The 25,477-nt window shown below is 50.8% G+C and overlaps 1 protein-coding gene across 1 annotated transcript in view; it reads left to right on the top strand.

Annotated features, from left to right (window-relative positions):
• The window catches only part of PPP6R2 (protein phosphatase 6, regulatory subunit 2), a 70,597-nt gene extending 46,963 nt beyond the window's left edge, over positions 1–23,634 (top strand). The window contains exons 15-24 of the mRNA XM_010007857.1: positions 1,323–1,420; positions 4,460–4,517; positions 5,628–5,755; positions 6,660–6,835; positions 8,356–8,518; positions 9,118–9,206; positions 9,996–10,203; positions 13,237–13,260; positions 22,560–22,706; positions 23,583–23,634. Of these exons, the coding sequence (XP_010006159.1) occupies positions 1,323–1,420; positions 4,460–4,517; positions 5,628–5,755; positions 6,660–6,835; positions 8,356–8,518; positions 9,118–9,206; positions 9,996–10,203; positions 13,237–13,260; positions 22,560–22,706; positions 23,583–23,634 (1,143 nt within the window). The remainder of the gene's footprint in view (positions 1–1,322; positions 1,421–4,459; positions 4,518–5,627; positions 5,756–6,659; positions 6,836–8,355; positions 8,519–9,117; positions 9,207–9,995; positions 10,204–13,236; positions 13,261–22,559; positions 22,707–23,582) is intronic.
• Positions 23,635–25,477: the final 1,843 nt, after the last annotated feature.

Genomic DNA, 25,477 nt, shown 5'->3' with positions numbered 1-25,477 from the left:
CAGCCCAGGCTGCTCCAAGCCCCATCCAACCTGCCCTTCAACACCCCCAGGGATGGGGCAGCCACAGCTTCCCTGGGCAACCTGGGCCAGGCTCTCCCCACCCTCACAGCCCAGAATTTCTCCCTCCCATCTCAGCTCCAGCTCCCTCCTCCAGTTTTAATTCATTACCCCTTGTCCTCTCACTACAAGCCCTTGTCCCAAGCCCCTCCTGGGGGACTTTCCTGGAGCCCCTTCAGGTTTTCCTCAGCTGATACTTAGAAAGCACATAAAGAAAGGGAAGTGCATTTCCTCGGGGGAAAAAAAGTTGTTTTGTCTTTGATGGTGACAAGTATCAACAGAAATATCATCAGGAGCCCTCAGAGCTCCTCAGATGGGGACACAGGTGCCTCCTGTCACCTCCAGGTGAGTCACAACACGGTGCAGCTGCAGGGATGCAGGTTTGAGGGCTGCCCACCAGTGTCCAGAGCTATCTTCCAAATGGGAGAAATTATCAAAAAAAGGAAAATTATCCAAAAAAAGAGCAGGTGTGAGAGTCTGTCTGGAGGCAGAAGCAGTTGTTTTCATAAACAGGGAAAGGGGCAGGGATGAGTGGGCAATGGTGTGAGCAGAAGCATGGCTGAAAGCCCTGAGGGAACCAGGGGTGTGACAGGTGAGGGTGTTGCTCACATGGGGTTGTTCTTCATTCTTCCTGGGGAGCATCCAGGGCAGGCAGTGAACTTGTGATTTGTGTTAGAAAAGGTGAGATGGTGGTGGGGGTGGTCAGAGGTGTGGAACATGTCACAGGGGGAGAACTGAGAGACTTTGGTCCACTTGGTGGAGTCAAGACAAGGCATGAGCCTCATCCTACAAGGAAGAGGGATTTAAAGGAAGTGAGAAGCACCCTCTTGATGTCCATGGTGGGTGGAAGTTGCAGCAGGATCTCACACTGCTTCAGGGGAGGCCAAAGAAGGGAAACATCCCAACACAGCAGCTTTGTTGTGACAGAACAATGAACCCAGCACATGGTTTCCTAGGAAAAATCTGATCATTTTCCTTGGAAGAAGTGAAGAGCAGCTCAGAGAAGCATCTCTCCAGGACTTGGAGGAGTCTGATCCTGCTTTGAGATCATGGAATCACAGAATGGTGAAGGTTGAAAGGGACCTTAAAGGTCATCAGGTTCCAACCTCCCTGCCATGAGCAGGGACACTTGGGCGGAGACGATTTCTCCCAGTTCATCAGTTTTCTGTGATTTCAGTGCTTTTTAGCCCGTGTTCCCAGGCAGCCCCATTTCATGGGCACCTTTGGGCACCTTGGTAACAGCCTGTTCTGCTTCCACTGCTCAGGCCTTCTCTGAGTACCAGATCCAGCAGATGACAGCCAACTTTGTGGATCAGTTCGGCTTCAACGACGAGGAGTTTGCAGACCAGGATGATAATATCAAGTAAGTTTATTAGGCTTCAAGAGGTTTTATGTGCAGCATTTCAGCCTCTTGGCATCTGATCTTTCTTCTTTCTGGTCCAGGTTTTAAAACGAAGCTCCCTCCTTTGGTTTGAAACAAACAGAAAGCTGATCAGGGCTTGGAAAACAGATGAGTTTCTTTTCATAAGAGCCCAGCCCTGATCTCCAAAGGCAGTTGTAGAGCCAAGGGAAAGTGCTGCTTCATTTTGAAGGAAACCAGTTTTTACTAAAGCACACAGTGACTACCCAGCCATGTTCTGGAGTCAATGGCACGAGGCAAAGCACTGGAGCCAAGTGCAGGCAATTACACAGATGTTCTCCAGTGGCATTAAGTCCTTATTGAAATTAGGATTAGAAAGAATAGTGTTCTGATGAAGTCCACAGAAAATGCTGCCATTTCCTCTCATGGGAATAAGGAAACAGATAAAGCAGGAGCAAATAATAGTTCAAAGGAGCAGCTAGAGGTGGATTTAATGCTCTATGACTTTGGATTCAGTGTTCAGAAGTGATGCTGCTTTCATAGAGGGGCTGCTGCAGCTCATCTCACCTTAAACTGTAGCTAACTGTAATTATCCCACTTGTCCATAATGGTGCAGAAATGGTAACAATTTAGTGTTTATTCACTGACAGGAGAGTTTTCCAGGAGGGCACCCAGGGTATTTCCTGCTCATCCATTCTGCCTGTTCACTTTCATCTTGTGGCAACTTTGGTCTCAATCAAAGTGTAATAACTTGTCATCCAAGGTGACAGGGAGAGTAGGTGGCAGGACCTGCTGGGGCTGGTGCTCATGGGCCAGGAAATGTTGGGTTTGTTCTGCAAACAGCTGCAGGGCCCTGGAATCCTGACAGAAACTGGAAGCTCTGAGCCCATGGTCTGTGGCTCCCACTGGCTGCTCCACATCTCAGGAGTGGAAGGTGCTTTTGCTGGGCCTGCTCACACCCTGTGCTTTGCAACTGCTGAGCTCCCTGAAATACCTTCAGTGAAATGACAAGGTGGAAATAGTTTGGCTGCTTCAGAGTTGCTTTCAAGCATGGATCAAAACAGAGCAATAAGAGCATAAGATCCTGAGAGTCTTAGGATCTCTGCAGCCAGACAGTTGGGAGCTGTTCTAACATGGAGAAAGATTCTGGAGCCCAGCTTTCCCATATATTTTTTTCCCTGAGCATTTTAGCTGTCCAGAACTTTAATAAGGCCAGAAAATCCCAGACTAAAATCAAAGTTTGATTGAACATGGATTGCTTAGTTCTGCACATGTTTAAAAATCAAACTGCAATTTGAACTTGTTAGTGGGTAGCAGCAAACACTGGACGTGTGGGTGTTCAGGTGGAAGGGAAGAGGCAGCTCGTGTGAGGAGCTTGAAAATTAACATGAAACTGAACAAAACCTGAGAGATGTTCTCCCCTCCTCTGGATTGGTCATTGCAAAAGAAGAATTGACCATAATATTATTGGTTTTTATTATAACATTGTTCTGGTCTTGAATCTTCTGAGAATGCTGCTCCCTGTCATCTGCTTCCCAGCTGCTGGGAACTCTTGCAGACAGGAATTTTAGCACTTCAAGAAGTATTAATGATGATTCAGCTTCCTGGTGATTTGCATGACAGAACAGTTGTCTTTACATTTCCAAAGTGTTATTTTCCTTGAAAGATGGGGTGAAAAATGTCCTGTGAGACTTGAAAGGTGCTGGGAGGTTGGAGTTTGCTGGTCTGTAGCACCCTCTGCTGTTCTGACATCAAACGCTCTTAGGTCCAAACTAGAAATTAGGTCATTTAATGATTTTTGCAGCTTTCATGTCTTTGTAATGCAGGGGGTTGTTGAACCCCTGGTGCCCCGAGATTCCCTGAGGTAACAGGGGTTATTCCAGTGGGCAGGTGCAGTCCCATCTGGGTGTCTCTGGAGATAACCCACCATATGGGGTTCAGTCCCCTCTGGATCCTCTCATGCTGAGGAACCCAGTGGAATTCATAGAAACATGGAATGGTTTGGGTTGGAAGGGACCTCAAAGCCCACCCAGTCCCACCCCTCCATGGGCAGGGACACCTCCCAGCAGCCCAGGCTGCTCCAAGCCCCATCCAACCTGCCCTTCAACACCCCCAGGGATGGGGCAGCCACAGCTTCCCTGGGCAACCTGGGCCAGGGTCTCACCATCCTCACACTAAAGAATTTCTTCCTAATTCTTGGTGAATGTAGGACTGGAGCCCCAGAGCAGTTGGGTGCAGCTCCTTCCCTTCTATATTAATTATGAGTTGGTTTGGTTTTTTTTTCTAATAAGATTTAAGCCTGGAGAGGAGAAGGGCTCTGGGGAGACCTTAGAGCACCAGTGCTTGAAAGGGCTCCAGGAAAGCTGGGGAGGGACCTGGGATAAGGACAGGGAGTGGGAGGACAAAGGGCAATGATCTTAAACTAGAGCAGGGGAGGTTTAGATCAGACATTAGGAAGGAGTTCTTTACTCTGAGGGTGGTGAAGCACTGGAGCAGGTTGCCCAGAGAGGTGGTGGAGGCCCCATCCTTGGAAACATTCAAGATCAGGCTTGATGAGGCTCTGAGTGAGCTGACCTAGTCAAAAATGTCCCTGCTCACTGCAGAGGGGTTGGACTAGTTGACCTTGGAAGGTCCCTTCCAACCCCACACTTTCTGTGATTCAGTGATTCTAAGATGTAGTTCAGCTGGTGAAAAAACTGAATGAAGCCATTATGCTCCATAGGTGCCACGAGAGTTGCAGAGTAGCAGCCAGACATTGCTGTGGGGGCCATGAAGCCTCAAGATATCAACAAGGTCATGACAAAGGTTGTCCAACCCAGCTGGTGAATCAGACCCAAACTTGAACATCCCACGGATTTTTTAAAATATTAAAAAATAGGAAATAATCTTCCATCTCAAAGACAGGAGAGCGAATGCAGGAGGCACTGGGTGGTCACAGGCAGTGTCTCTCCATGGTTAGCTGTCCTCTGCTCCTGTCCTGGGGCTGCAGAAGTCCTTTCTCTCTCTGTGCCCTCCCTGACAGTTGTTTCCCTCTTCCTGCAGTGCTCCCTTTGACAGGATTGCAGAGATCAACTTCAACATCGATGCTGACGATGACAGTGTGAGTGGGGCTGGGGACACTGCTGGGGCAGGGCAGGTTCCAGGGAGCTCCTTTGCTTTGCCTCTGGGCGTCTTGGAAGGAACAAAAGCCATGATGTGTTATTTTGGTAAATGCCAACTGGTGACTGGGCTCAGAGCTGAGCCCTGTTCAGGGACTCAGGGCATCACATGAACCCCCAGGGAACCTGCCTGTGCTTTTAGTGTTGAGCATCTTGAGAAGCTGTAACTCCTGGCACTGGGTGGTGTGTTCTGTCTTGACCACAGACTTATTCTGGTTGGAAAATACATTTAAAATAATCAAGTCCAACCATTAATTCAACCCTGCCAAGTCCAGAGCTAACCCGTGTCCTTCAGCACCACATCTACAGGGCTTGGAAACCCCTCCAGGGGTGGAGGATCAACACCTCCCTGGGAAGCTTGTGCAGCTGTTTAATCACTCTTTAAGTGAAGAAGTTTCTTCTAATCTCCAACCTCAACCTCCCCTGGCACAACTTGAGGCCGTTCCCTCTTGTCCTGTCCCTTGTTCCTGGGGAGCAGAGCCCGACCCCCCTGGCTCCAACCTCCTCTCAGCAGCTGCAGAGCCAGCAGGTCTCCCCTCAGCCTCCTTTGCTCCAGGCTCAACACCCCCAGCTCCCTCAGCTGCTCCTCACAAGTTCTCCAGCCCCTTCTCCTTCTGCTCCAGCCCCTTCCCCAGCTCCGGGGCCCTTCCCTGGACACGCTCCAGGCCCTCCAGGTCCTTCTTGTCCTGAGGGCCCAGCCCTGACCCCAGGATTCCAGGTGTCCCCTCCCCAGTGCCCAGCACAGGGGGACAATCCCTGCCCTGCTCCTGCTGGCCACACTGTGGTGACACAAGCCAGGATGTTGGTGGCCTCCTTGGCCCCCTGGGCAGATCCTTCTCTCCTGGACCTGCTGCTCCCAGCACAATGTGTTGTTGCTCTTCCATGACTGAACGTTGCTTGTCGCTCAACTTGGGATGGAGGTTGGAATAAATGCAGAACCTTTCTGGTCCCAGTTGTGCACAAATGCTGTTCTCTGAACTTCCTCATCATTCAGGTTCTTGTTTCTGTCTCCAAAGGATTTGGGGTTTGATTTCCTTCTCATACTGTTTCAGCCCAATGCTTCCCTGTTCGAGGCCTGTTGCAACGAGAGGATCCAGCAGTTCGATGACAACGAGGAGGAAGAAGATATCTGGGAAGAGAAGGAGATCACCTATGCAACCCAAGTCAAATCAAGAACACGGTAGGGTGAAAACAAGAGATTGAAGATTTATTTTTTCCCCCCTAAACACTGTGAAACTGGAGTTCAGTGCATGTTTAACTTGTTGTATGTGCTGAGAGGCCTTTTTCTGGCATAAAGCCGAGTGCTTTCTGTGTCGCGCTGCTGCAGAGCTGGTGGTTTGTCTTGAATGTGAAACAAAGATCCAGTTGGAGGGAGTGCAGCAGTGATGGAGACCCTCAGTTACTGGGGCTGTTATTAAAGACATTTTTTTAACTCTCACTTAGTTTGAATTCCTTAGAACTCCCTCCTTTCCTCACTTTTTGAGAGGAGGAGGGTGAAAGCGCAGAAGGTTGAGGGCAGGAGACACAACATTATTCAAAATGTCAAGAAAAGAGAATCTGTTTTTTTTCCTGAGAAGGAGTGACCCCCTGTGCTGCTTTCCTGCCATTGCAGATCATTCCCTGTTTCTCATGCCTTTGACATAGTCAGTTATGAAACCAAGTTACCCCTGTAATTCTAAGCTCGAAAAAATGATCGAATGGGACAGGAAAAATGGCCAAGACTTTAATGTTTCTGAGCATCAATCAGTGGGTTGTCTGGTTGGTGCACAGCACTGCCACCAGCCTGCTCTCCTCCTCCTGCTGCCCTGCCTGCTCGTGTCCATCTCCAGCCCTGAATGTGTCACTGCAGGGCACTCCACATGAAAACTCTGCAGATGCATTTTGACAAGGAAGGCACTTGGACTGTGCCTGGAGGAGCCCCTGCTGTTCCCTGCCCTGCCCTGGATCTCCTGGGGAGGTGATCCCTGGGAGAGGCACTGGGCAGCTCCTGGTCACCTCCCCATTTGTGGTTCCTGCCAGGGCAGGGGCTGAGGGATGAACTGGCTGCTCAAAGGGTTTTACTAATTCTGAGCTTTGTGGTTTAGATTTGGAGCATCTCAGACCTCAGAGAGTTCATCAAAAAGTGATCTTGAGAACGGAGATCACGACGGTAGCGTGGACTCGGAAGAGGAGGAGGAAGCAGAGCAGCCCCCACCTCCTTCCTCAGCAAACAACACCACGAGTAATATTTCTGAGCAGAAAGACTCGGACTCGTCTGAAGGTAAAGAGCTTAAACCAGCCTGTTTGGAAGGAGCTCTGTGACTTCTCTGCAGGACTGGGCAGAGTGTTGGGTTTCTGGGACTGGGCTGGAGTTCCAGCTCTGCGGATCTGAAGTGGGAATTTCAGTCCTCATGTTGTGCCTCTGAAATCTTAGTGAGGTTGAGCCCTGCCCAGCTCCTCAGAACTGTCTGTGCTGCTTCAGTGCAGCTTAGACAACCACACAGGGACCAGCACACTAATAACACTTGCTCTTGTAGTACAAATATGAGGTCTCTGCAGAGACCTTCCAGTGCCTGAAGGGGCTCCAGGAAAGCTGGGGAGGGGCTTGGGACAAGGGCAGGAGGGCAGGGAGCAGGGGGAAGGGTTTCCAGCTGGCAGAGGGAGCTGGAGCTGAGATGGGAGGGAGAAATTCTGGGCTGTGAGGGTGGGGAGAGCCTGGCCCAGGTTGCCCAGGGAAGCTGTGGCTGCCCCATCCCTGGGGGTGTTGAAGGGCAGGTTGGATGGGGCTTGGAGCAGCCTGGGCTGCTGGGAGGTGTCCCTGCCCATGCAGGGGGGGCACTGGGTGGGCTTTGAGGTCCCTCCAACCCAAATCATTCTACATTTTCAATGCTGCTTAGGAAGAACCAGTGTAAGGGGACTGGCAGCCTCTGGACAACGCGCACTGCTTCAGTTGCCCTTCTGGAGGGTTTGGTTCAAATCTTGGTTCAGTATTTCAGCCAGTGCAGGCTTGGTGGATCTCTCCTTCTCTTTTGTTGCATGCAGATCAGTTTGCAGGACAGACCTTTGCTGTCCTTTCTCTTTATTGAGAAATTGTAATGGAAAAGGCATTTTAAAAAAATTAGTGATTTGCACAAAATGAAGATTGTTCTAATGAATAAGGAGTAGGCTGGGACTATAAAAAAAGAAATTATGGAATCATGGAATGGTTTGGGTTGGAAGGGACCATAAAGCCCACCCAGTCCCACCCCTGCATGGGCAGGGACACCTCCCACCATTCCAGGCTGCTCCAAGCCCCATCCAACCTGCCCTTCAACACTGCCAGGGATGGGGCAGCCACAGCTTCCCTGGGCAACCTGGGCCAGGGTCTCAAATTATGTTCTTAGTTTTTCTCAAGATCACTTGTGTAATTTTAAACATCTTTAATCAGTACATTAAATCCTTACCTGCAATTGCCAAAATTAAGCAGTTGGTGACTTGAAAAAGTTGACAGCCCTGGCACTGCTAGGAACCTGAAGTCTGTGGAGCTCAGCTGAAGGTCACTGGCTCCAAGAATGAAGACCTTCATAATATCCTTGTTCTTAACTGGTGCTTCTCTCCTGTGGGTCACATTGATACCTGTGACAAGAGGGATTTTCAGGCTGATTGTCCATAACCAGTGAGACAAACAGCTTCGTGTAGACTGGGGAGTGCCCCTGGAGGGTTGGTCTTCTGTCGTCTCTGGGATCCCCTTGGTGTATTTTTGGGAAGGCCAAAGAGTGTGAAGGCTCAGAGGGATTGCAGGCCCTGGTTGTGTGTCCCCAGGCTCTGGCTGGACAGCCGTGTTCGAGCCCGTCAGCTCCAAGCCCCCCCCGCCCTGCGTGGCCATGGACGTTGGTTCCAGTGTCTGGGATTCAGCAGCCCCGGAGAACCCCACCCCGGAGGAGAAAGGATGGGCCAAGTTTACAGACTTCCAGCCTTTCTGCTGGTAAGGGAAGCACAGGATCTTTGCTTCTTTGTGTTTGAATGAAAGAGTGATTGAAGCAGGGTTTGCTGGGGGCCATCAGCTCAGCATGTTCTGTCTTCCCCTCCTGCGCCTTTTATGTTTTAATGCTGAGTGTCCTGGATCCAGGGTTTGTCCTTCCCTTTGCCTCCCAGTGCCCCTGACTGGTGTTAACATCCATGTCTGTGGCACAGGAATAGTTCATGTGGCCTCACTGCTGCTACACGGAGTGAAAAATGAGTAAATTCATAAGGTTTTTAGAATTGTAGAATCGTCCTGGTTGGAAGGGACCTTGAAGATCATCAAGTCCAACCATAACATAAATCCTCCTTCCATAACCTGACTTAGCAGTTCAGTGCTTAAATCATGTTCCTAAGCACTGTATCTACATTTCTTTTCAACACTTCCAGGGATGGTGACTCCACCACCTCCCTGGGCAGCCTGTTCCACTGTCCAGCCACTCTTAGAAGTTACAGTGTGCCCAGGAAAAGTAATGCCCAGTCATTTCTTCACTTGGGGGCAATCAGGAGCACAGCCAGGGTGTCTGTTCTTCATTCTCAAGGCCTTTTCCCCCTCTACTTCAGCTCAGAATCAGGCCCACGGTGCAGTTCTCCTGCTGACACAGAAAGCAACGTCTCAGACGGGAACTCGAAGCAGAGTCAAGACAAGAACTGTAAGTGAAAATGTTACAAGACAAACCAGACCTGTTATTTAAGCTTTGTGAGCTTCTGCACAGCCTACCAAGTCTTCTAGAGAGAAACTTCCCTCTGGTGCCATCTGCCTTATCTTGCTTTGTGGACAGTGATCTATTAAAATAGACAGAATCTATTAAAATAGTAACTCCAAAATCCTGAATGTTTGTTGGGATAACGTTATTCAGCAAGAAAAGGATGAAAGTCAAGTTAGTAGGAGCTGATGTCCCGGAGACCATTCATTTAGAAGCTGTTCAAAAGTCCTGTTTTGACCATATGCTTGGCTGCAAAATCACTTGCCCAAAATTCAAAGGCTGGGGTGGGTGAGCCTGGTGGTTGTGCCCAGCCAGTCGGGTTGTCCTTGGTGTGATCTTGTCCCCTCCTTTCTGTGCAGCAAAGTGGAACTGGTGTGATTACACCCCGACATTGCTCTGAGCTGGGTCAGTCAGCAGGGACCCTGGGAGCTCTGAGTCCTTGCCATTCAGAGCTACCACTGTTCAACAAGTGAAGAAAAGAGTCTCCTCTGCTGTTTGCACTGAACACAGACATGGGGTGGCAGGTGGAGAACGTTGGTTTGAGGGGCTGGGGTTTGTTTTCCTGGCTCGCAAAAAGAAATGCCCCGTGTTGTGGGATCTGCACAGGAACCATCTCACCCTCTGTAATAGTGGTGAGCGCTGGGTTTTACACCCCCCTGCTTGCTCAGGGCCCTGCCTGGGGAGTCCTTCCCATGGTTGAGTTAATTTTGCCCCGTGGGTGATTTCCTTCCCCAGTCAGTGCTGCCTCCCCCTGCGTTTGGAACGTCTGTGTCACCAGGAAAGCGCCGCTGGTGGCCTCGGACAGCAGCTCCTCCGGGGGCTCCGACAGCGAGGAGGAGGAGGAGAAGCCTGACACTGTCACAGAAACCATCAGCACAGGCTCTGGGCAGGAAACCATCAAGCTGACCATGGACGCCAAGAACGAGAAGGCTGTTTTCACCAGGTGAGGAGGGATCTCCCTGGGCTGGGTCCCTGCTCAGCCCTGAGCTCCTGTGTCGCTGGGGGTTAATGTTCCCTTTGGAACCTTGTGGTTCCCAGGTGTCCTGGGTGAGGGTGGCTCACAGCTTTCTTGTCACAGGGCTCTTGTTTTAAGAGAACATTTATGGCAAGTGTATTGAAAGAGTTGTTTGTGGCTCCTTTTAGCCCTGTCACAGAAGCATCACCCCTCTCTCTGCAGAGAGGTCTGGGCCTGGGCTTGTGGCCATTGCAGGTCAGATCGTGCAGAATCACAGGCTGGTTTGTGTGGGAAGAGACTTTAAAAAGCCCACCCAGTGCCCCCCCTGCATGGGCAGGGACACCTCCCACCAGCCCAGGCTGCTCCAAGCCCCATCCAACCTGCCCTTCAACACCCCCAGGGATGGGGCAGCCACAGCTTCCCTGGGCAACCTGGGCCAGGCTCTCCCCACCCTCACAGCCCAGAATTTCTCCCTAATATCCAATCTGAATCTCCTCTCCTCCAGTTTGAAGCCACCCCCCCATAACCCATCCCTCCCTGCCCTTACAAAAAGCCAAGAGCAGAAGAGTGGAGAGAGGCCTCACATGAGGGTGGGACAAGGTCTGACATGGGCTCAGCCTCTGGTCTTGCAGGGGGAAGATGGAAATAATTCAAGCTGTTCTTTTCCCCTCAGTGTCAAATTGGTGCATTTCAGACAGGGCTAAAAAAAAAGGCCAAATGCCAGGAAAAGCTGTGGCAGATCCTGAGATGTGTCAGCTTTTGGGCAGTGGTTTGGTTGGAATGGCATGTGCTGGACCTGCTCTCATCACTGGAGAGGGGAAGTTGCTTTTCACAACAGTCAGCACCTGCTTCACTTTGGTGCATCCAGAAATATTACCCACTTTTAAGATATTTGGGTTTTTTCCTCATATTCCTTACAAGTATGTAGGATGTGATTAAACTAGTTGGAGTCCCTCTTTTTTAGGCATCTGGCTCAGGAACAGGTATTTATTTACCTGTGATAAGGTGGCTCTGTGACTCTTGGCTGGCAGTGGGAGCTGCTGGGCAGGTGTGTGCACTCCAGCAACTAGTTACCAGGAGTTAAAAAGCAGTAGTTCAGGCAACAAGCAGGATTACAGAGCTAGGTACAGTGATGGAGACAGTTAACCCAAGGTACATTTAGTTAAGCAACTTGGAATTGGGCTTTTAGCAACATGTCTGGGTTTTATTTTTGATGTCCACCTCCTGTGGCCTTCAGTCTTGGTAGCTGAGGTGGCTGAGGTGCCCCTGCCTGCAGGGCAGCTCTGAGGGGCTCCTGTGGCACATGGAGGTGGTTGGTGAGCACAGAGGTGGCCTGGCCAAGTGGCCTGGCTCCACCAAGAGTGAAAGGATGGACGATTATACCACCTGCTGTGCTGGAAGCAGCATCTCCTTTTCCAGCTTTCATTGCACTTGGGTTGCATCTAATTAAATCTTTGGCATGTGGAGCTAAAACAAACTCTGCTCCAGATGTTTCTCCTCTCTGAACACATGGTGTCTGGGAGTGGAGCTGTTCCAGGTGTAGCTCTGCTCTCATTCACAGTAGCAGTGTCAGCCTGAGCTCCCATGTTCTTGTCTTCATTTCAGAGCAGGAGGGGGATTTGCTGGGTTTTTTCTCATTTGGCAGGTTGGAGGTTGTGGGCTGTGCTGCTGTGTCAGGCAGTGTCATTTTGAACGTGTTTTCCTCTCTAAATCAGCACGTGTATCTTGAGCACTTGCAGTGAGGATGAGGCTCCCAGAACCTGCTCAGTTTTGCATGACTGCAGCTCCACAGAACTAATTCCACTTTGGCAGAGAAAGTAAACACTTGAGTCACCACAGTCTGCATCTGAGAGGTGTCTGTAGCTTTCCACAGCTAGAGCTGTAGCCAAAAATCAAAACAGAGGCTGTGAGAAGACAGAAACCTGTTGTATAGGTGGCCATTTCTGCTGCTCCAGGTCTGTATGAATTCCCATAATGACCAGTGACCATAATGGAAACCTGCAGCTGTCCTGGTGTTTTCTCTCCCCAGCCAACCTGTCTCTGTTGGAACTGCTGCAGTTAAACAGCCAGTAGTGAACGTAACAATTTCTTACCATGTTCCTTAATGATTTCAAGAAAATGAACTATACTAAAAGTTTAAGGATTTTTCAGATGGAGTCAGTGGTTCTTGGTGACTTTCTAGCAGCACTTGCCAGAAGTCCTAAACTGTCACCAAACCACGTTCCTAGTTTTGTAGAAAATACAGTTTTCTTTTTCTACACTAATACCTTTTGACTCCAGGAATACAGATAAACAGCAATCTGCTGCTTGGATACTCTTTGGAGCTGTGCAAGGACTAGATCCTTCAATCACCAGGGTCATGAGAGCTCCAGATGTTGCAGTAGCTGCCTCTGACACCCTCCATCATCACCTGAACTGCTGGTGCTTCTCTGCCTGCCCCAGAATTTAAACTCTGCCAAGTCAGTGGTCTGTCCTGGCATGGCTCAGCAGGATGTCCCTCGTGGCAGTTCTGCTGCAGGTGGCCACTGTTCTTAGCAGTGGTTCAAACATCATACACAAGGAAGGTGCTTTAAATTTAAGTAGGTACCTCTGTTTCTTGCATCTAATTCTGTATCAGAGTTCCTTGTGAAAAGCTGAGGGGTTTTGCAGCACTTCCCTGCCTGAAGAGCTTCCAGTGTTGCCACATCTTGCTTTTTGGTAACTTGAGAATGTGTCTGTTAGCCTTGAGAATGATGATGCTTTTTACAGTGTGTCAAATATTCTGCTTTTTTTGGTATATTGATCTGAATTTTATGTGGGAAATGCCATGTTCAGTGATTGTGCTCTTTGAAATTTGCTTTTCAAATGTTCCTGCAGGTTCTGCTGGCAGGAGCAGGCTTGAGGATACAGTTGCAAAGTTAACTCTGGTGTCTGTTTTTTCAGCAATCTTTACTGTTTTCTTTTTCTTCCTGTCTTTTTTTTGCTTCCTTCCCATCCCTGCCTCTCTTGCTGCCCTTCTCTCTTGCTGTGGGTATTGCTCAGAGTATTTAGACCTGCAGTCAGAGGGTATGTATGACCATCACCTTCTCAGGGCTCCAAACATCCACCTGACAAGTAGTTTCTCCCATTAGTTCCTTCATACTGAGCTGGGAAAAAAAACAATAAAAAAGAGCTGTTGGGCTGGGAAGGATCATCCCTACACAGGCAGTTACAACAGATCCTAGAAATTGTGTCTCCCAAAGCTGGTTGGTGAGGTTGTGTCCAGTCCTGCTCCCAGTCAGTGCCCCAAACCACCAGAAAACAAACAAGGGGGCTCAGCAGTTTCATGCATCGTGTCCTTGAGCTTCTGCCATTCCATCATCAGCTCTTTCTGCAAAGAGAGGATTTTTTAATTATTATTTTATGACTGTTTTAGAAGGGAAGTTCCTGCTCTGGTCTGATGGCAGCAGGAGGGTCTCTCTGCCCCCCCTTCCCACGCAGCCGCTCCTGGGGTCGCTGCCCGTGTTGGGTGGGTGGTGCTCAAGTCTCCTGAGACTTTCTCACAACAGCACTAACAAATGTTTGACTGGGATCCTGTAACACATAAAAGAATGGTTGGTGTGTTTTCCAGATGCCTGCTTTTTTTTTCCCTAACAAAACTGTTGTTTCTTCCTCCCAGAGTTTGCTCTGTTTTACACCCTGGGGTTTGACTCCTCGTTTCCCAGAGCTGATCCATGTCAGTGCCTTTTCCCAAGTGCAAGCTGGCAGGGCTTGGCTGTAATTTCTGGGTAAAAGCAGAGACAAAAAGAGAAATTCACTGTAATAAGCAGGTCTCATAACTGTTTCATTTGAAAAGGAGTATGTGAAGCTTTCAGACCTAGAAAGGACAGTGAAGAGAGCATGACCCCTCCGAGCAGGGGGTCCAGGAAGTGCAGCCCAGCACGTGCCTGCACTCCCCAGAGGCTAAAGGCTTTCAGAATTAGAGACTGGGTGGTATTTTAAAATAGTATTAATTACCAGATGCCTTTATTTACCTTACTATTTAATAATGAACTCTGCCATTTTCACGAGCTTTGGAAAGTTCTCTGCCCGTTGATCAGCAGGAGGGGCCGTGCTGCTCTCACCTCACAGGCTGTGCCAGCAATGCAGTGAGATTCCAGCTGTTAAAGAGTGATCAGGGAGGTGTAGTTCATGCCCGTTTTAGACTGGTTGGGCCTTCTAGAAGCTGTTCAAGGCTGGTGCAAGGTGAGGGGGGCTGGGACATTTCTGCAGGGCTTTGCTGAAGTTGTAGGAGCCGGCGCTGGGCAGTCAGTGAGGGCTGTGCAGTGGTGGTGGCCCCAGCAGCTCCACACACCTCCTGGGCAGCAGGATGAACAGGCCTGAGACTTGAATCCCATGGGAAGGCAGAACAGTGGATGCAAAAAGCATAGGCAGTGTGAGCAGCACTTGGGTGGGAGGTGCCTCTCATTGCCCTGTCTCTGTGCTTTGTTTGTAACGCTGTGATACCAGCCCGAGCCTTTGCATTTCTTCTCCATGACTTCCAAGATCTGTCTGAAGGATCTGGCTGCTGAGTTGGTCTCATAAGGCTTCTGAGCAGCTCCTTAAAATATGAACTGCACTTCAAAAAAACCAAACTGGTTAAAAGTACTCCAGCTTTTGCTGTGTGTGGTTCTGCTGGGCTTGGGATGTTGGTAACTTTGAATTTCTGTTTCAGTTTATTAAGTTCACCTGAAATGCTTTTTTCCCCTTTAATCTTATTTTATTTTTTTCTTGAAGTGGTGAACACATTTACTGTCCCATTCCCCCCAGTGCTTCCTCACCCAACTGGCAGGGATAAGCAGCAGAAAAAGGAAGTTTAGAGGAGGGGCTGGAGTCCATCTGAGCTCCTCTGGCTTTGGTCCCAACCCTCACTCAACTCAGCTTTGCAGGCAGACACTGCAGGTGCTGCAGCTCTTCCCTTACAGCTGAGCTGAAGGTGAGACAAGGAGCAGCTTGTGCATTTTGCAGAGATTTCACTGAATCACAGAATGATTTTGGTTGGAAAGAATCTTTAAGATCACCCAGCCCAACCCTTCCCCCAGCCCTGCCAAGGCCACCCCAGCTCCGTGCTGTCCCATTCCCCCCAGTGCTTCCTCACCCAACTGGCAGGGATAAGCAGCAGAAAAAGGAAGTTTAGAGGAGGGGCTGGAGTCCATCTGAGCTCCTCTGGCTTTGGTCCCAACCCTCACTCAACTCAGCTTTGCAGGCAGACACTGCAGGTGCTGCAGCTCTTCCCTTACAGCTGAGCTGAAGGTGAGACAAGGAGCAGCTTGTGCATTTTGCAGAGATTTCACTGAATCACAGAATGATTTTGGTTGGAAAGAATCTTTAAGATCACCCAGCCCAACCCTTCCCCCAGCCCTGCCAAGGCCACCCCAGCCCTGTGTCCCTCAGCACCATCTCCAGGGCTTGGAAACCCCTCCAGGGATGGGGACTCCCCCCCTGCCCTGGGCAGCCTTGGCCAGGCCCTGACAACCCTTGCCAGGCAGGAATTGTTCCCCAGATCCAACCTCAACCTCCCCTGGCACAACTTGAGGCCGTTCCCTCTTGTCCTGTCCCTTGTTCCTGGGGAGCAGAGCCCGACCCCCCTGGCTCCAACCTCCTCTCAGCAGCTGCAGAGCCAGCAGGTCTCCCCTCAGCCTCCTTTGCTCCAGGCTCAACACCCCCAGCTCCCTCAGCTGCTCCTCACAAGTTCTCCAGCCCCTTCTCCTTCTGCTCCAGCCCCTTCCCCAGCTCCGGGGCCCTTCCCTGGACACGCTCCAGCCCCTCCAGGTCCTTCTTGTCCTGAGGGGCCCAGACCTGAACACAGTTCTGCCATTCCTACATAACAGTTGCTGTAAAACCACTGTAAAAGTCTCCTCTTGTTTCTGGCCACACACAGTCTGGGGTGAAGTCACTCAAAGTTCACTCTAACCACCATGACAACCCTAAGTTGCTGAAGCCCCCAGGGGCAGCAGTTGGCAGCATTTCCCCCTGCACAGATCAGGGGGTCTGTGGGGTGTGGAGGGTCCCAGGGCCCAGCCAGGTGTGGGGCCAGGGCAGCCTTTGGCCATCTCTGAGCAAGGAGTTCGGGTGCAGTGGCCACTGAAATGCAGCAGAGAAAGAATCCTCCAGTTTCCCAGGCCGAGTGGAGCGACGTTGTCACTGTGGATGTTTTGAGCTCTCCCATTCTGGGACATGTTTTCCCTTCCTGTGCCTGCTTGTCCTGCATGATGTTGGGCTTTGACCTCACACGTGGCCAGCGTGGAGATGGGCATGAGGAGCCTTTGTCCTGCTTGTGCCTGGTTTGGCTGCTGGAATGCTTGGAGCAGCTGCCTGGGGGGAAGGGGGTGCTGTGGGAAGGGGGGCAGGGAGCATGGCTGCTGCAACCTGTGGGACTTGGCTGCATGTCACTGTGTGTTTATTCAGAAAGGAAAAATAATAATGGCTAATCCAAGGTCCCATTTCACTGGAAAACTTTTCCAACCAGGGATGAGCACTTGGTGCAGTAACTGGCATGGATGGGACCTTCTACCACAGCATGAACGTTGCCCTTGTTAATGGCAGATTGTGTGTAGGTTTGGAGGCCAGACCTCCCATGTGGTGTCACTTTGTCTCATTAACAGCCAACCACTGATTTCCAAGTGCTCCAGGAAGCAGGAGTGTGGCATGGCTGCCTGAGCAGCTCTTGCTTTGTCTCTTGGTTGGTTGGTGCCTGGTTTTTAAGGACTGGCTTGTGGGCTCAGCATGAGATCTGTGGTTGGGTTCTGCTCTATATACCTCTTGCTTCTCTCTTTATCCTACCACTGGTTTTCCTAGTGTGTCCTCACTGTGTTTTGTTGTCTGTGATACTGTTTACCAAAGAGACTAGAGGATAAACAGTAGTGAGCTTTGGAGGTGGGTAGAACCCCTCCAAGGTTGTTACCTTCAATGTCAAATCCTTCTTTCCTGATATATCTAAAGATCTGCCATCATTTGGTTCTGCAGCCTGAATTTTTAATGGATTCTTGGTAGGTGAATATTATTGCACTTGGCATCAGGAGGAGCTTCATTAGGTGCTGTAGCACATGCATTTCCATCTGACCCTACAGTCCCGGGTCACTTGGGCACATTTGAGCCACCAACAAAGCTTAATTTGTCTTGCTCAGTGCCAGGGGCTCTCAGTGAGCAGATCTGTGGCAAGAGAGGGGCATCAAGATGGGTGTGATGAACCTGAGCAAAAGAGGTGCTCAAAAACATTGCATTGCTGAAGTATTTTCTCCCTAAAGCTGGTGGAAATCTAGAGGAAGAACTGAATTGTTAGCAAAATGCAGGCAAGCTCCTGAGGTTTTAATCTTTATGAACAGAACAGGAAATCCCTGTTTTCCCTGGGTACCAGTTTTGATGTAGAGGGGTTTTACAGCAACTTTGGTCATTACAAAATGTGAACTTTGTTAAACCCTGTTTTTCTAAGAAGAAATTGCACTTCAGCAAAACTAATTGTCCTGATAGCTTGGGGAGCCTTGGGGCTTGCAGGATTTGGGCATTAGAGCAAACAAGAATGAGCAGCCATTGTGTCCCAGCTGAGGTCTGGAATGAGGATGGAGGATATTTCTTTATATGACCCATAATAAAAGCTGAGAACTCTCTCCTATCTTTATGGCAGGTTTTTTTCTAAGCAGTTGCTGGAGTTGAGCTCATGACCTGGCAGAGCTGCACGTTGCCAGCAGTCTGGGAAAGCAAATCCCTGCTGGCTTCCCACAGAAGGTGGGACCTTCCCAAGAGTAGCTGGGAGACTTTTCTGGAGTCCCTTGTCTAAAGGAACCTGTGTCCATCTGGGAAGGGCATGGAAAGCCTCCTTGAAAGCAGGTGCAGCTTTGATCAGAAGTGTTTCAGTAGCCTTCCTTGTCTGACCCACCTACCCATCAGCTAACATAAAGTAACAGCTTAGGAAGAAGTAGGATTTTAAATAGTTCTTAGCTCAAAAATATTATTTATTATTTACTATTAGTTGTTGTTGTTAATAATAATAAAAACAACAATAATAATACTAATGTAATGATGCAAAGTGGACTCCCGAGTGCTGGGCAGTTCAGATCAGCCAGAGGAGATGGGATTGTACCTGCCCTGAGAAACTGCTGCCTTAAAGGACAAACCCTAGATGATAATTAAGATTTTAAATCCATCAGGAGGAGTAAAAGAGAATGAGTGACCTGTTTCCCTTTCCCCACCTCTGCAGTCCCCTGGTGTGCTGGGAAGCAGGCTGAGAAACCTGTCCCTGAGGGTGTTCCCCAGCTTCCCACCCTCCAGTGACCATGGCCAGAATTCAGCACGTTCCATTCTGAAGGTGGCTCCAGCAGGAGGGTTCCTTCTGGTGTCTGCAGCAGCACATGGGTGTTCTCCCCTCCCTGAGATGCCCAGCTGGTTTGTTGCCTGTGCTCTCCTTGCTGGGCCCCAGGCAGTAACAGCCCCCTGCCACCACAAAGCTGCTTCTGTCTCTAGACCCCAAGGGGATCTCAGAGTTCTCCTGCAGGAGATTTGTTGCATGAGGGTCAAGTAGAGACTGTTGAGGCTGCTTTGAGCTCAGCTGTGTTACACCTAAGGTGAGGGAAGCTTCATCAGCTCTGCTAAGCCCAGTGTGTTCACCAAGCATCCAGGTGAGGAGGTCACCAGACTGTGCCAGGGCTGTCCCAAAGCAACCAGCCAGTGCTTAGGAGGAGACATCTCCAACTTGTTTTGTCCACACCCTGTTCTAACCTTCTAGAGGTGAAGGTGGGTGGGCCTAGTAGTGCAGGTCAGATCTTCTGGCCTTGCTTTATGGTAAGACTGAAGGGTTTGGACATCCAGGCTGTGCACTGGGGGTGGTTGGTATCTCAGCAAGCATTTAGGGCTCACAGACAGAGAGGGCTCTGTGACAAGTGACTTCCAGGGGAATATTTACAAACCTGGTGGTGAAGCTGCAGCGTTTGGCTGCACTGCTGGACCCACTGAACACAGAGGAGAATTGTCCTGGCTCTGGTGTTGGGCAGCCCCGGGGCCACGGCTGTAGGTGGCATTCCCAGTTGTTTGTGCTGGGTGCTTGTCCTTTGGGAAAGAAGCCACAGCTCTGGACAGACACTGGCTGCTGGAAAATTTGTGCAAGTGGCTGGGAATGAGAGTTCAGCAGTTCCCAGTTCCTCCTGGAGTGGGAGGCATCAGAGCTGGGTCTGCAGAGCCAGCGAGGCAGGGGCTGGGGAACATCCAGGAGTTGCTGGTAGCTCCTCTTGCTTAGGCTGCCTCAGCCTGGAGGAGGGACAGGTGACATGTTCCCTGCCCTCAGCCTGGGGGTCTGGAGCAGGTAACCAGGCTGCATGGTCCCGTGGAGGTGAGACTGGATGGACAGCAGGGCTGTGCCAGCCTGGCACTGTGGGGATGCTCCTCCCTGCTAAAAAGAACCTGACCAGAGGAGCACTAACAAAATCTTTCCAGGCACCAGAGGTTATTCTAGGCCAGAATTAGGTGGTGGTGTTAACCCTCCTCCCCAGGTCCTGGTGTTCTTTGTTCCACACAACCTCTTGGGGCTGGTTTACCCCATTAGTCTGGCCTGTCCATGTCCTTCTGCAGAGGTTCTTGTGGCCAGAGTTGCTTTTCCAGGAGCCTGTTGAAGAGAGAGACATTTCCATGCATGGGCAGCAGCCTTATCTAACATCAGGATCCTCATGTCATGGAAACTTTAGTGATTGAATAGAAGAAATTTCTCTTTAAGCAATTGAAGTCCCATGAGCTCCAGTTTCTTGTGTGGGAAGTCATTTTCTAATGACATTTCTGGCAGCTCAGTTGAATTCTCTGCTGCCTCATCTGTTCTCTGCAGTTACTTGTGGTATTTCTTTTGAAGAGCACAGGGGCCCTTTAGGAAGATAAATGTTTTGATCTCATTATTCCTCATTTTTTAATCTCTTTCTTTTTTTCAAGAGCACAAGTAGCTACAGAAATAGAACCTTCATCTCAGAATCTGCCACATGTCTTCATTACCAGACAGGGATTCTGTTCTGCATATCATCTGCATACACAGGCAGCTGCTGCCAGGGTGCCAGCTCAGTCATCTGCTGAGCTTTCCTCCCAGTTTGGTTGGCTTGCTGCCTGAGAGCAGGAGAAATCAGGCTGGGTTGGACTGTGGGGAAGGTCGTTCACAAACAAGCTCATCCTCTGCCTTAGAAGGCAAAAAAATAAAGGTGTTCAGGGAAATCACCTCCCCAGTTAGAAATGTGGGGCTTCCTACCTGTGGTGGTTGGTCCTGGCTGGGGGCTGGTGCCCACCAGAGCTGCTCCATCACTCTCCATCCTCAGCTGGACAGGGGAGAGGAGACAGCTGGAAGGCTGGTGGGTGCAGGTGAGGACAGGGAGATCCCTCAGCAGTTGCAGTGATGGGCAAAGCAGGTGTGACTTGGGGAAATCAGCTCAATTTATTGCCAGTCAAATCCGAGTAGGGTCTTGGGAAATAAAACTAAATCTTAAACCCCTTCCCCCACCCCCCTCTTCTTCCAGGGCTCAACTTCACTCCTGATTCCTCCACCTCCTCCCCAGCAGTGCAGGGACAGGGAATGAGGTTTGGGGTCAGTTCATCACACCATGTCCCTGCTGCTCCTTCCTCCTCAGGGGAAGGACTCCTCACACCCTTCCTGGCTCCAGCTTGGGGTCCCTCCCACAGGAGACAGGTCCTCCCTGAACTTCCCAGCCTGAGTCCTTCCCATGTGCTGCAGTTCTTCCCAAACTGCTCCAGTGTGAGGTCCTCTCTCTGCATGGCCACAGGTGCTGCCAGGAGCCTGTTCCAGCATGGGTTCCCGTGGGGTCACAGTCTCCTTCAGGCATCCACCTGCTCTGCCATGGGATCCTCCATGGGCTGTGAGTAGATACCTGCTCCACCATGGACCTCCATGGGCAGTAAGGACAGAACCTGCTTCACCATAGTCTTCACCACAGGCTACAAAGGAATTTCTGTTGGATCCTGGAGCATCTCCTTCCCTTCCTTTTTCCTAACAAACAAAGGCAGTTTATTAAAGCAAAAAAAGACCATGTGCAGAAGCAAAGCACAGAATCATTTAGGTTGTAAAAGACCTTTAAGATCATCAAGTCCAACCAACGAAAGCAAAGAAAAGACTTCTTACATCCCACCAGCAGGTGGTGTCCAGCCTGGACATCATGGGCATGAACACCTGCACCTCCTTTCTTTTTGCTTTTATTGCTGAGCAGTGATCATGGTGTGGAAGGTCCCTTGGGTCAGCAGTCCTGGCTGTGTCCCCTCCCAGGGTCTCACCCACCCCCAACCTCCTGGCCAGGAGAGATGTTGGAGAACCAGCCCTGGGGCCCTGGGCACTGCTCAGCCATGGCCAAGGGCTCCATGTCTAGGGGTGTTTCCAACACCCCTCCAGCTGCCAACACACAAAAGCAGCAGAATTGGAGGTTTTATGCTAGTGGGATTTTTACCTTTTCTGGGCTTGGAGCTGCTGTTCTGTTGCAGGGAGGTGTCCCTGGAGGTGGTGGTTGGACCCGATGATCTCAAAGGTCTTTTCCAACCAAAACAATTCTGTGTTACTGGAAGCCAGGTAATGTAACCATGCTGAAGATACCACTCACGAGCATCCAGTCGACCTTTTTCCTTCCTCAGAGTCTTAGGTTCTGTACTTAGGTGGTTTCTCAGTGCACAGAGGTGCCCTGGGGGGATGCAGTAGAGTTGGAGCAGCATAGGTGCCGTTCTTGGATCAGAGACACTGAGCCAAAAGTGGCAGTTTGAGGAGCACTGGGCTTGGGATCTGCTTGGCTGTGCTGGGTAACAGAGGGTGAGTCCAGGAGATGTGAACCCCTCTGGGCTGTCCATGAAAGGCTGGACTAGAAGATCTTCTGAGGTCCCCTCCAGCACAGGCTTTTCCGTGGTGTTGTGTGCTGAGGGCCTCCAGGTACCCCCAGGGATTCTGGTTTCTTGATCCTGCTGATAACCTCGACCTTCTGGACCCTCTAAACTTGGCCAAGTGCACTTCACATTTGCATCTTGCTGCTCTTTGGTGTCTGCTCATCCACAGGAGAGCGACCAGCAGAGGTGGCTGCAGGGGGAGAAGTGCCTGGTGTGGGGGTGGTGGGGATGCATGGGCAGCTCTTAGGCTGGGTTTGGCTGCAGGGCATGGAAGTGCCTTCCTCCAGGAGTCATCTGTGCCTCTTTGGTGTCTTGTTCCTTTTTAGGAAACAGCCCCTTGATGCTCGTGCTGCCTTTTCATTCCAGTTTCTTTCCAGTTCACGTTTCTTCATGGGATTTTCGTGGCCTGTCCTAGGAGAGGAGGAGTTGTTGGTTTTAACTCCATTGGAATTCAAGCCCCCTTGATTGACCCTTTAACGTGAACTTGAACTCTCCCCACACAGTGATGCAGACTGCATGGTGATTGATAAGCTGGCCATCACTGACATGGGCCCCACAAAAGCCTCCAAGCCCCTGAACAACGTGGCCCAGCACGTGGAGGAGCAGCAGAAGCCCAGCCCGGCCGGCACGGGGACGGCCACGAGGGACAGGTGAGCTGGGCAGAACCCTCCTTTGCCTGAGACTGACAACTGGGTCTTCCCCTCAGTCTGGTTATTCTACCATCAGTCCATGGTCAGAGTTACACCAGGAGAACCTGGGTTGTCTCAGGGAGCATCACACTGCGGGTCCTGTGGGGCTGTTCCTGCCATAGAGTGCCCAGTGTCCCTGCCATGGCCGGGGTGGGACAGGATGGGCTTTGAGGTCCCTTCCCACCCAAACCATTCCATGATTCACATCCTGATCCTGGGACATGCTGTGGGGCCCAGCAGGCCTGTGGCAGGAGGTGCTGAGCCAAGTGTGGCTCCAGGCAAGACCCACATACAGCTCCCAGGCTGATGGTGGAGGGGACCTGGGGGCAGGTTGGAGCCTCTCGTGGTCTCAGGGCCTCAATGGTCACCTTCCAAACTTCTGGTTCAGGTGAATGTTGTTCAGTTGGTGGTCAAAGTTGACTTCTCCATTTCTGTCTTGATTTCTAAATGGAGTATTTGGAGATTTGCAGGAGGTTCTCACTGGGAAGCTGAGAGTGGTTTAGCAGGTAGAAGAAGCAGAAATAGAGAGAGGATGGGTCAGGTACTAGTGATGAGGAGAGTTTCCAACCAGGATGGAAGTAAGACTTAGGAGTATGTTCCAGTAGTTATAGAATCATGGAATTGTTTGGGCTGGAAGGGAACTGACAGATTATTTGATTCCAACCCCCCTGCATGGGCAGGGACACCTCCCAGCAGCCCAGGCTGCTCCAAGCCCCATCCAACCTGCCCTTCAACACCCCCAGGGCTGGGGCAGCCACAGCTTCCCTGGGCAACCTGGGCCAGGCTCTCCCGAGTGTCTCGTGTGTCTCTGATGTTACTCTCTGGGTTTCTCCTTAGGAAAGAAGAAGTCTTGCCCTGTGCTGAAGCCACATTAAACGGCCCTGCTTGATGCAGCAGCTGCAGTGGGACGGGTGACCCAGGCCAGGCTGCTACCCTGGTGATGCAATTTGTCCATTTCTTTTTTTTTTTGTTTTTGGGTTTTTTTTTTTTAATTTTTTTTTTTTCCATTTTAATTTTATTTTTTAATAAATGCTGCATTGATGAGAGAGCTGGCATCCAGGACCAGACACGCAGTTTCAACACCACCAATCTGTTCTGAAAGACACTTGCATTGTCTAAATGTAGCATTGCTGAGTTAGTCATCCCAGGAATGGTGGGTTCTTCCCAAGGAGCCTCTGCCTCATTTGAGTTCCTGTCCCCTCCCCCTCCACTCCCTCGGTTTTGTTTTGTATTTGGGGTTCAGTCCTGTTTTTCTTAGTGTTCTTGCACACAGTATTTCAGCTTCTCTTCAGAAAGGTAGCAGGTCCAACGCTGGGACTTGGACAGTGCACAGGAGTCCCACAGTGTGTGACCAAAGTTCCTGATGGAGCTGCCCCGGGGCAGCGTTTGCACCGCTTTTGTAGAGCAATAAAAGCCTTATCAGAAACATTTCATAGGAGGAAAAGATGCAAACACTTTACATGGGATGGAGCAGGGAGGGATTTGATTCTACCTTTTTGCTGGGGGGGGAGGGAAGTCGTTGATGCTGCCCCAAGCCAGAGGCCACGGAGCTGCCTGGAGCTGCCTGAGGAGCGGGAGGTCCCTGCGTTTCGGGGAACTGCCCAGTGCTCTGTCCCCTGGCAGTTCCCTGCAGGAGTGTGGGGCAGTTGGCAACTGGTCTCTGCTGTCCGAGCCATCAAGACTCCCCTTCCCCATGTCCTCCTCCCTGGAGTATGCAAGGAAGGCAGCCTGGTGGTTGCCAGCTGGGAGGAGAAGGAGCTACGGGGCCAGTGCCCGGTGGGAGCCAGGGCAGATGGGCACAAATGGCTCCTCAGGCCTTTGCTGGCTTCCTGGGAACTGAGGGGATTCCCAGTGATCGTGGAAATCCTTTTCTGTTTGTTTTGTTCTGTTTTTAAAGTTTTTAATGGATGCAGGAACAGCAACACTTTTGCACTTTGTACCTAGTGACAACATGGGGGTGACGTGGCCCGAGCACAGGACTCTGCTGGCACTGCCAGGCTGGGGCCACATCCTGCTGCCTGCATGGAAACAGCACAGAGACAGGACTCTGCTCACACTGCCTGGGGGCAAGGGCAGGTGAAGGTGTGTCCTTGGCTCTGGAGCCCAGGCTGAAGGACCTTCTGTAGAGCCCATCCCTGAGGTCTGTGCCCCAGGGGTGGGTGCTGGGCCACCTGCAGAGGCTGGGGCTGGTAGCAGCAGGTGACCACCACCAGTGCTCCCCTGCTTCTTCTCTACCCCCATAGCCTAGATCCAGAGCTGGGGCTGCTGCTTGGTGTGTGAGCTGGGTGCCCAAGTCCACCTGCCCTGTGCCCAGTGCTGCTTCTTTGAGTAGCCTGAGACCTGAGCTGGAAAATCGTTCTCTGGGGAATAACAGCCTGAAGCTTCACCCCCAGGGAGCCAAACAGCTGCTCTGCAGACACATCCCCACTTGTGCATATCAAGGGACTTACCCTGGGAGTGTGGCAAAGTACCTCTCACAGATCTGTTGCCCTGAGCAAAGGCCTCCCAGCCCCACTTGAGTCTTTCTTGAAAACCCTCTGTCTTTACCTGTGACGTGTCTGGTGCACCTGGGATGTTCTGAGCTGCAGTGGGAGGTGGGGGGGCCTGGGGAGGGGAGTGAGAGGAAAAAAATGTATTCACTGTTAGAATCAGGACCTGACAGCAACATCCCTGCAGCACAGGGTCACTTGGTGTGCCCAGAGATGGCACAGGTTGGGTTTTACTTGTAGGGA

The sequence above is a fragment of the Chaetura pelagica genome, unplaced genomic scaffold, assembly GCF_000747805.2.
Source record: "Chaetura pelagica isolate M959 unplaced genomic scaffold, ChaPel_1.0 scaffold1212, whole genome shotgun sequence".
NCBI lineage: Eukaryota > Metazoa > Chordata > Aves > Apodiformes > Apodidae > Chaetura > Chaetura pelagica.
Note: the sequence above shows the minus strand (reverse complement) of the source record. Positions and strands in the feature narration are given on the sequence as shown.